The 10,902-nt window shown below is 42.4% G+C and overlaps 1 protein-coding gene across 2 annotated transcripts in view; it reads left to right on the forward strand.

Moving 5' to 3' along the window:
* LOC126982984 (pancreatic triacylglycerol lipase-like) overlaps nucleotides 1–10,797 on the forward strand; it is a 48,617-nt gene extending 37,820 nt beyond the window's left edge. For both annotated transcript variants that reach the window (XM_050835376.1, XM_050835375.1), the window contains exons 6-11: nucleotides 4,084–4,218; nucleotides 4,736–4,863; nucleotides 5,394–5,628; nucleotides 7,322–7,442; nucleotides 9,207–9,383; nucleotides 9,911–10,797. In XM_050835376.1, coding sequence (XP_050691333.1) covers nucleotides 4,084–4,218; nucleotides 4,736–4,863; nucleotides 5,394–5,628; nucleotides 7,322–7,442; nucleotides 9,207–9,383; nucleotides 9,911–10,058 — 944 coding nt within the window. In that variant the 3' untranslated portion in view covers nucleotides 10,059–10,797. The remainder of the gene's footprint in view (nucleotides 1–4,083; nucleotides 4,219–4,735; nucleotides 4,864–5,393; nucleotides 5,629–7,321; nucleotides 7,443–9,206; nucleotides 9,384–9,910) is intronic.
* The last annotated feature ends 105 nt before the right edge of the window (nucleotides 10,798–10,902 follow it).

A 10,902-nucleotide genomic window follows, 5' to 3' on the forward strand; every position in this document is an offset into this window, starting at 1 on the left:
GCTTGATCATCTTTTTTCTTCCAGCATTCTTGATCGCCTTTTGTCCTCATTTGTGTTATATAAGTGTTTCTGTCTTTGGAGGATTCGACGTTCAGTAGTAATAAGGACAACTCTTTCTTTATTCTTTCTCTGGAGGATTTGTTGTCTTCTCCTTTAACAGCAGTAAGAGCAACTTCCTTTTTTTTTACACTTTCTTTGTATAATTCGTCGTCTTTGCCTTCTGCAGCTGTAAGGACAACACTTTCGTAACTCTTTTTTTTAGTGTGTGCGTGTGTGTGTGTGTGTGTGATCTTACCTACATGATGATTTTTTTTTTATCTAATTTGTGTTTTTATAAGTGTATTAACTCTTTATCTATCTATCTATCTATATCTGTATCTACTTTCATTTCTTCTTCTTTATCTTCTTTGGAGCTTAACTTAATCTCGTAAAAACACACATAGATATAAACTACAAGTACGTAAGAGCGCACACACACACACACACACTCACACACACACACACACACACACACACACACACACACACACACACACACACACACACACACGTGACAAATCCAACAAGGTGTAAAGAGATAGTGTTGTCCGTACACATATTTTTTTCTAACGTTAAATTTATCGTCATATTGCCTTGTTTACGGATGATCACCGCACTACAGAACAGTCTCCCCGTCAGCTTCACGCCAAGGCCATAGTGTATCCGTTATGCGTCTGGCTGTAAAAACAATATATATAAAAATTGCATCAGCTCAGCAAGATTAATGTGGTGGCCGATGACATGACACACACACACACACACACACACACACATATACACACACAACGTTGGCGACCTTCGTTGAGCAATCTTGACTCACCCCAAAACTCGCTCAACGATGCAGCGAAACTCCAAACAGCGTGGAACAGCCTCGGTATAATTTATAAAGGTGTGATACTGGGCTTAAATGATGATAACGGTAATAATGATAATGAGAGGAACAAGAACAAGAACTAGAAGACCATGAAAATGAAGAGGCGGAAGAAGACGGAGAAGAAAACGGAGAAGACGGAGAAGAAGAAAACGGAGAAGACGGAGGAGAAGACGGAGAAGAAGACGGAGGAGAAGACGGAGAAGAAGACGGAGGAGAAGACGGAGAAGACGGAGGAGAAGACGGAGAAGAAGACGATGCAGACGAGAAAGAAGACAAAGAAGGCGGAGAAGAAGACGAATAAGGAGAAAAAGAAGAAGAAAAAGAAGAAGAAGAAGAAGACTGTGTTGGGCTGATGATAATAGAAGAGGAAGACGAAAGATAAAGATGGTGATGACGATGACATTAAAGAATAGGAACCAAACTTAACCAATAGAAAAAGAAGAAGAAGAAGAATCAAGAAAGAAGAAAAAGAAATAATAAGAAAAACTACAAGAACTAGAAAAAAACAATAATAATCCTTTTTTATATCTTTATCTTTCTTCACGCATATTAGTTCTTTCTAAAGGCACGATAATTCTTGTTTTCCTCAGCGATTAGATTTCACGGCACCTGTCGATAAGAGGTACACTTGCTCTCTTTTTTATCTCGCTTTCACTGCTCACCTCCACCACCTTTGTTATCTCTCTCTCTCTCTCTCTCTCTCTCTCTCTCTCTCTCTCTCTCTCTCTCTCTCTCTCTCTCAAAAGCTACAGGGACCAGGAAATGACTGCTTGAGAGAGAGAGAGAGAGAGAGAGAGAGTGAGTGAGATGAAAAAAAACAGTAAGGTCATCATTGAAGTGAAAATTTATATTTGTACCCCGAAACCCACCCACATGTTTTTGTTTTTGTTTTATGCAGATAATAGTCTACGTCAAATAAACAAGGTCTCTCTCTCTCTCTCTCTCTCTCTCTCTCTCTCTCTCTCTCTCTCTCTCTCTCTCTCTCTCTCTCTCTCTCTCTCTCTCTCTCTCTCTCTCTCTCTCTCTCTCCTACTTTATTTTCCTCCTGAGTCATTAGCGTTTTTTTGTTGTTTCTTTTCCGCGGAATTTTCTGTTGCCTTTTTAGAATTTATCTCGTCTAGTACCTCCTCCTCCTCCTCCTCCTCCTACCTTTTCAGAATTTATCTCATCTAGTACCTCCTCCTCCTCCTCCTACCTTTTCAGAATTTATCTCATCTAGTACCTCCTCCTCCTCCTCCTCCTACCTTTTCAGAATTTATCTCATCTAGTACCTCCTCCTCCTCCTCCTCCTCCTACCTTTTCAGAATTTATCTCATCTAGTACCTCCTCCTCCTCCTCCTCCTCCTCCTCCTCCTCCTACCTTTTCAGAATTTATCTCATCTAGTACCTCCTCCTCCTCCTCCTCCTACCTTTTCAGAATTTATCTCATCTAGTACCTCCTCCTCCTCCTCCTCCTACCTTTTCAGAATTTATCTCATCTAGTACCTCCTCCTCCTCCTCCTCCTCCTCCTACCTTTTCAGAATTTATCTCATCTAGTACCTCCTCCTCCTCCTCCTCCTCCTACCTTTTCAGAATTTATCTCATCTAGTACCTCCTCCTCCTCCTCCTCCTACCTTTTTAGAATTTATCTCATCTAGTACCTCCTCCTCCTCCTCCTCCTCCTCCTACCTTTTTAGAATGTCTCTCATCTAGTACCTCCTCCTCCTCCTCCTCCTCCTCCTCCTACCTTTTCAGAATTTATCTCATCTAGTACCTCCTCCTCCTCCTCCTCCTCCTACCTTTTCAGAATTTATCTCATCTAGTACCTCCTCCTCCTCCTCCTCCTACCTTTTCAGAATTTATCTCATCTAGTACCTCCTCCTCCTCCTCCTCCTACCTTTACAGAATTTATCTCATCTAGTACCTCCTCCTCCTCCTCTTCCTCCTCCTACCTTTTCAGAATTTATCTCATCTAGTACCTCCTCCTCCTCCTCCTCCTCCTACCTTTTCAGAATTTATCTCATCTAGTACCTCCTCCTCCTCCTCCTCCTCCTACCTTTTCAGAATTTATCTCATCTAGTACCTCCTCCTCCTCCTCCTCCTACCTTTACAGAATTTATCTCATCTAGTACCTCCTCCTCCTCCTCCTCCTCCTCCTCCTACCTTTTCAGAATTTATCTCATCTAGTACCTCCTCCTCCTCCTCCTCCTCCTACCTTTTCAGAATTTATCTCATCTAGTACCTCCTCCTCCTCCTCCTCCTACCTTTACAGAATTTATCTCATCTAGTACCTCCTCCTCCTCCTCCTCCTCCTCCTCCTACCTTTACAGAATTTATCTCATCTAGTACCTCCTCCTCCTCCTCCTCCTCCTACCTTTTCAGAATTTATCTCATCTAGTACCTCCTCCTCCTCCTCCTACCTTTACAGAATTTATCTCATCTAGTACCTCCTCCTCCTCCTCTTCCTCCTCCTACCTTTTCAGAATTTATCTCATCTAGTACCTCCTCCTCCTCCTCCTCCTACCTTTACAGAATTTATCTCATCTAGTACCTCCTCCTCCTCCTCGTCCACCTCCTACCTTTTCAGAATTTATCTCATCTAGTACCTCCTCCTCCTCCTCCTCCTACCTTTACAGAATTTATCTCATCTAGTACCTCCTCCTCCTCCTCTCATATATCTTCCTCTTTTCCCAACTCCCTTCCGTGTCTTTCTCCGATTCATCCTTCCTGCCCTCATCTTCTCCACCCTCTTCTCCTCATCTTCTTCCTCTCTCTCTCTCTCTCTCTCTCTCTCTCTCTCTCTCTCTCTCTCTCTCTCTCTCTCTCTCTCTCTCTCTCTCTCCTATCTATCTATTTATCTACCCATCCATCTTTTTTTTCTATTTTTCCTTTTCTTTATTTCGTGGTTTCTATATTTTTATCTATCTATCTATCTATCTAATTCATGTTTTTCTTTCCTTCTTCTTTTTCTTCAACCTCTGCTTCTTCTTGTTCTTGCTCTTCTTATTACTATTATTATTGTTCCTCTTCTTCTTCTTCTTTTTCTTCTAATTTATATTCTTCTTTCCCCACACTTCACTTTTTCTCACATCCCTCTCACACATACATATACAGCCAAACCATCACTCATTCAGCACAGCCTCACACGGTCACACCTCCCGTCACTCACTCCCTCGCTTCCTCTCTCCAGGCGGCGGCTACGGGCTGGAGCAAGCAGTGGGCCACCTCGACTTCTACCCCAACGGAGGCAAACACCAGCCGGGATGCCAGCCACCGCTCGAAGCCCCGATTAGGTGGCTGAAGCAGGGCCGGAACTTCCCTTCAGGTGAGAGAGAGAGAGAGAGAGAGAGAGAGAGAGAGAGAGAGAGAGAGAGAATTCATGCTATAAAGTGTATGTCCTCTCCCTGAGACAAAAACAGACAGATAGACAGACACAGATACAGACAGATAGACAGACAGAAATGCAGACACAGACAGGCAGAGGAAGACAAACAAACCTAGACAGACACAGATAGACATACAGACAGACATACAGACAGACAGACAGACACAGAGATAGACATACAGACAGACATACAGGCAGACATATAGACAGACAGACAGACACAGAGATAGACACACAGACAGACAGGCAGACATATAGACAGACAGACAGACAGACAGACACACTAACACCCCCCTTCGCTACAAGATAAGAATTTCATGTAGCCTACTCAGGTATAAGAGGAACAGGTAAGATTCTGGTGATATTGGCACACACACACACACACACACACACACACACACACACACACTACCCTCACCCCCCTTCACCAGCTCTCCCCTTTCTCTCCCCCTTGCAGTGTGGGAGGCAGTGGAGGACGCGCTGGGCTGCAATCACATCCGCGCAGTCGAGCTCTTCCGCGACTCGATCCGTAACCGCTGCCCCTTCGTCGCCTACCGCTGCTCCTCCTTCCAGGCCTTCCTCAGCGTGAGTATCTGCCAGACGTACGACCAGCGTTGCCAAATTATCGTACTGTACATTGCATTTATCATCTTTCAGCCTCAAACTCTCGTACCTACACAAATAACGATTGATTGATTGATAGTTTATTGTTGCAGGTAAACAACAAGGGAGAAGGGAGGAACATGCCTTGAAGATTAAAGTTAGCGTTAAAACTGTTACTTATTGATGTTTGTTTGTTTGTTCTTGCGAGAGTTATAGGTCAAAAACTATAAAAATTCAATTAGTACCACAGTTTGGCAACGCTGCATACCAATCACTAGACTCAGCCATGGATCTGATTGGGGGGTCCCTCTGTAACCATTGATATACAGAATATTTAGTAGGTTACACAATTTCAAAGAGTAAATAGCTGACTTAAACTTGTATGCTTTCCAGGATTAGATCAAGCCCGTAATGCTCCAAATCTTACCCCATTTTATCATTACTTTACCCATTTTTACTTTATTCTCTCATTTTGTGTGTGTGTGTGTGTGTGTGTGTGTGTGTGTGTGTAGGCCGAGTGCTTTTCCTGCGATGAAGACGGGAGTGGGTGTGTACCTCTTGGTCTACATGCGGACACGTGGACAGGTATTGCGTCATCCCGTAACAACAACAACAACGGTATTGCGTCATCCCGAACTAACAACAACAACAACAACACCCTGAGGAACACGTGGCTAGGGAGGGCGACCACCACCACCACGGGGAATCGGCTGTACCTCGTGACGGGCCCCCGGGACTCCCCCTGTGGTAAGTGTGCTGCTGGAGGGGAAAGAGAAGGAGGGGAAGGGGGAGAAGTAGATTGGCAGATAGATAAAGATTAATTGGTTTGTAGATAGATAGAGATAGACCTCCCCTTGTGGTAAGTGTGCTGCTGGAGGGGAAGGAGGAGAAGTAGATAGGCAGATAGATAAAGATTAATTGGTTTGTAGATAGATAGAGAGATAGACCTCGATCCCCCTGTGGTAAGTGTGCTGCTAGAGGGGAAGGGGGAGAAGTAGATAGGCAAATAGATAAAGATTAATTGGTTTGTAGATAGATAGATAGATAGATAAAGATTAATTGGTTTGTAGATAGATAGATAGATAGACGCGTCCCCCTGAGTTGAGTGCGTAGCTGGAGAAGTAGATAGGCAGATAGATAAAGATTGGTTGATTAGTTTGTAGATAGATAGGTAAATAGATATATAGATAGACCTCCCCCTGTGATGAGTGCGTGGCTGGAGGGGAAAGAGAAGGAGGGGAAGGGGGAGAAGTAGATAGGCAGATAGATAAAAATTGATTAATTGGTTTGTAGATAGATATATAAATAGAAAGATAGATAAATAGATGTTCCCCTGAGTTGAGTGCGTAGCTGGAGGAGGAGGAGGGGAAGGGGGACAAGTAGATAGACTGATAGAGGAATGGATAGAAATATTTGACTGGTTGGCATGTGGATAGATATAAGTAAGTAGGTATAGATAGATAGATAGATTTATAGATGCCCCATGTGGTAAGTGAGTGGTTGAAAGAGGATAGGGAGGGAAAGGGGGACAAGTAGATAGAGGAATAGATGGAAAGATTTGACTGGTTGGCTTGTGGATAGATATAGGTAAGTAGGTAGATAGATAGATAGATAGACTGGTTGACATATAGATTGCTAGGTAGATAGATAAGTGTACAATAGATGGATAAATACATATAGATAGATACATTGATTGACTTACTAATAGATGTATGATAAACAGATAGATAAATTGATAGGATAAGATAGATTTTACGATAGATTGATAGGAATATTGACGGACTGAATGAGCTACTGATAGATAAATAAACTCACAGATAAATAGAAATATAAGATAGTGATAGAAATAGAGATAGACTGACTGACTGGCAAATAGATAAAGATAGATAAATATTAATATAAGACAGACTGGATGACTGATAGATGGATAAAGATAGATAAAAAAAATATGATAGTTTAAAAGAATATACAGATAGATAATTGATTGATAGAAATACGGACAGATTAACTTTCTATATTTAGGTTTTCTTTTTGTAACTTTTAGCAAGCACTTTTCTTCTCTTTTGTAGTATAGTATTTTCTCCCTCTGATTCTCTTTACTCTTTCTTCCTCCTCCTCCTCCTCCTCCATTTTCTTCTTTATGCTCCCCTTTATCTCTCTCTCTTCATATCTCTTTCCTCTTCATTTTTTTTTTTTTTTTTTTTTCCACTCACCTCTTAGTTTCCTTCATGTCCTTTACCTGTATCCTCTTTCACTCAATTACTTTTATTCTTTCTCTCTATTCCCTTTCCTCTTCATTTCTCCTACCTCTCCTTTACCTTTTTTAATTCATTCCCTCTCTCCTCTTTACCCTTATCCCCTTTCTCTTCTTCACCTCCATCCTCTTTCTCTCCTTTACCTCTATCCTCTCTCAACCTAACCCGTCCATCCCTCTCGGCAGTGTTCCATTACCAAGCTCTCCTGGAGGTGGGAAGGAGCCAGAGGGAGACGGTGGGTGGCTTTCTGGAGCTGTCCATCCTCGTCCCCAATGACAAGCCTGTCCGATTTGACCTAACCCCCGAGTGAGTAATGGTAGTAGTAGGGGTAGTTGTAGTAGTGGTGATGGTAGTGACTTTGAAAGAAAAAATTAAAGTACGTAAGCTTGATTTTCCTCAGGTTCATTGCTAAGGTGGTGCAAAGGGGGAGGATGCTGTTATTAGTAGTATTAGTATTAGTATTGTTGAGATGCATAAAAGGGAAGCAAGGGAAAATAAAGAATATTGATATAGACCTAAACAGAATCCCCTCGCTGAGCAGACATAGAAGTGAACAATAAAAGTGACAGTAGGGTGAGGAAAAGAAAGAAAAAAAAGATTGGGCAAATACAATGTTAACTTTTGCTTTAAACAGTTACCCCACAACTATTACTTTTTCTTGTCGTTCTTGTTCTTCGTGTTCTTGGTCTTCTTTATCCCTCCCCCTCATCTGTCACTCACTCAGCACAGTATCATCTCCTCCCTTCACTCCCTCTAAAGTAAAATATCAATGCTACAACTGAATGATCATGGCTGTTGTCCTGCCCCAAAACATCTGTGAATTGCCTTCCTAAGATTAGAGAGATTGTGGCATCCGTGAATAAGGTGGAGATTTGCCTTCTATTGTAAGTACTCAGCAGGCATCCCCACTTGTGCTTGCGGTAACATTCAGCAGCAGTAGCAGTTGTTGTAGTTATATTGGGTAGGCATAGGGGTAAAAAAAGGTTATGAGGAAGAGTAAAGATTAAACGAAAAGGCATCAAATGTAACACAGCAATCACAAATATGTGTAGGGGAAATCCGCTCTACTGGAGAACATGTGCTGTGTCAAGATGGGATGGAGAAAGTATAACAAGGGTGTGTATGAGTTTTGGGATGGGTGTAACAGCTGGGGGAGTGGAGTGTGGAGTGGTTGAATAAGTGAAGCATGGTACTGTGAGATGCCTTGGACATGTGATGAGATTGAATGAAGAGGAGTTTGTGTAGAGAATATATGAGAGCAAGATTAATGGAAATGAAACCAGGCAAAGATCACCAGACTATGGGCCGCTTTCAGTCACTTTGTTTTGATCGTTACTAATGGCTGTTATTGCCGCTATAGTATTTCCACATAAAACTGGCCGATGGGGTAGTGGCGGCTGCGGGGTTAGCCTAGCCCCGCACCTTGCCACACACTCTCAACACCTCTCGCTTCCTCTGCAGCCGCCACTACCCCATAGGCCAGTTTCACGTGGAAAACTATAGCATCGATCGCCGCCATTGGTAACGATCAAAATAAACAAAGTGACGGTGAAAGTGGCCCTATGAACCAACGGAGTGTATGAGTATTGGAGAGAGAGTTGGCAGGTATGGGAATGCATGTGCTGAGAAGGAACACCAGAACAGATAACTGGATAACTGACCCTTCTGCCTATGGTGCCGATAGGCTTTCTTAATGGGTCCTGGTGGTTGACCCAGCCCATTATGGTGCGGGCAAGTGTTTATAGAGGTGCCATCTTACTTAGCTCATGCTGCCCCCTCAGAGCTCATCTTTGATGCTCTTTTAGAGAGATTCTAGAGTTCAGGTCAATAGGTGGTCTTCAGGACAGCATATGGATAGTCTTAGGCCACTCGGTGATGAATGAAAATTGTCAAGTTGTTGCAGCAGGTGGGTCACAAACTCGCGTTCTCCTGGACTCCGCCGGCAAGCTGACCACTCGGCCACCACCTCCCCCAACTCCCCTATATATACTAAGGCCAGATTCAGCTCCTCTATGACTATGATGTTTGGGTGTCTTGTATCCTGCTAAGTTTCTCTTTGTGTCATGTCAGGTACCCCCAGACGATTCAACCCGGACAGTCTCGCACCTTTGTACTGCAACACTCTGCGGACCTGGACACAGCAGTGGGTGCCCAACTAACCTGGACCTGCTACCACCCACGCATGTGTTACTCCGGCCCCTCGCCCACCAGGCTCACCCTCCGCAGCATAGAAAAGTCCAGTCTGAGGTATGTACTTCTCACACGCTGCACCTGTATTTTCACCCTTTAGTTCCATCATTAACCTCATCTTGCCATCATACTGTTGTGACATTAGTATACATCTATGATTCTCAAACTTTACTTTCACTGTCATAGTGTTAGTAGCATAAAACTGGAGTTTGGTAGGGAAGTTTTGTGCCTCAGTGTAAGGAGCTCACAGCCTCAGGGATGTGCAAAGACCAGACACACAAGTTAAATGCTGACACAGTTTGTTTGGTGTAGCATTCGTATCCCTGACTGTTCTTGAATCTTGTTTCTGAATCTGTAAGTTTCTTTTCCAGTTTTCATTTAAATTACCTTATTATTATTTGTTTTGTTTTCTCAATACATGCCAAATTTGTACACCTAATTTTCTTCCATGGTCACAAAAACACTTGTATTCATTGATATCTTCACTAGCATATTAAATCTGTCAGACTGTACTTCATTTAACTTTAAAAAAATGCCATCTTTAGCTTCATAGGTAATCAGGTTCTTTTATCCCCATTGTTCAGAAGGCAAGGCCGTCTGCTGGGCCAAGAGCCATCAGGGATTACCTTCTGTGCCCGTGAGGAGGCCCCAATGCAGAGTGGAGTGACCAAGCAGTTCCAGTTGTGCCATATACCCCACCATCAACCACGGCAGACTACCTTGCGAGGTTAGCTGTTGATGATACCAAAGAATGTGATTGTTGTTTCTATGTGATTTTAGTTTTTTAGTGTACCAACAATTAGGTGAGGCCTATTGTTTGTGTGGCTCATTTCTTTATGCCATGAAATAGAGACGCTACTCAGGTTTATTCGCAGAAAAAATTGTGAATGTGCTTTCTTGTGCTCCTCAGCCCAAGACATTAGGTACAAAGGCAGAGATTTTATTCTCTGCCCTAAGCAGTCTCTATTATTCATCATACATAGTTCAAGTGTTCTTCACTGTGGCCAAATTAGCAGCCTACCCATCCAATGTAATGTATATACATGTTCAAATGATAAGGTTGAATTGTGGTGATGAGCGGCTGTGCCTGCTATTTTAATAAGTCTTACTATAAGTTTGTAAAAGACAATAAACTCTGTTTTTACTGCTTCATATCTCTGACATGACTTTTATGATAATTTTACTTAAAGACTTTTCATTGATTAGAAATTAATTATTAGAATGAAACTATACAAAGGAATCGATGAGTTGATCCCATTCCAATCCATTTTCAAGGAGTTGTTTGATGATGATAATTACTGTGGATACCAAATTAAAGCAAATGTGAATGTTTCTTGGTGTCTGACAAGTTGGTGCCAGGAATTTCAAAATCTTTGAATTATTTAAAATCTAATTCAGTTTTGAGTGGCATCACCGTGAGATCAGGTCCAGAGAGTGCCACCTTATCCTACCAGTAAACTGTTGCTATACTGTACTGACTTTCTTGGTTCAGTTTACTTTGGAGAGTTACAAACAATGAAAAATCACTCAACAAATTACACCAAAACCCATGATAGACCAAGTAATAGTTCAAGGG

This window comes from Eriocheir sinensis, chromosome 52 (assembly GCF_024679095.1).
Source record: "Eriocheir sinensis breed Jianghai 21 chromosome 52, ASM2467909v1, whole genome shotgun sequence".
NCBI lineage: Eukaryota > Metazoa > Arthropoda > Malacostraca > Decapoda > Varunidae > Eriocheir > Eriocheir sinensis.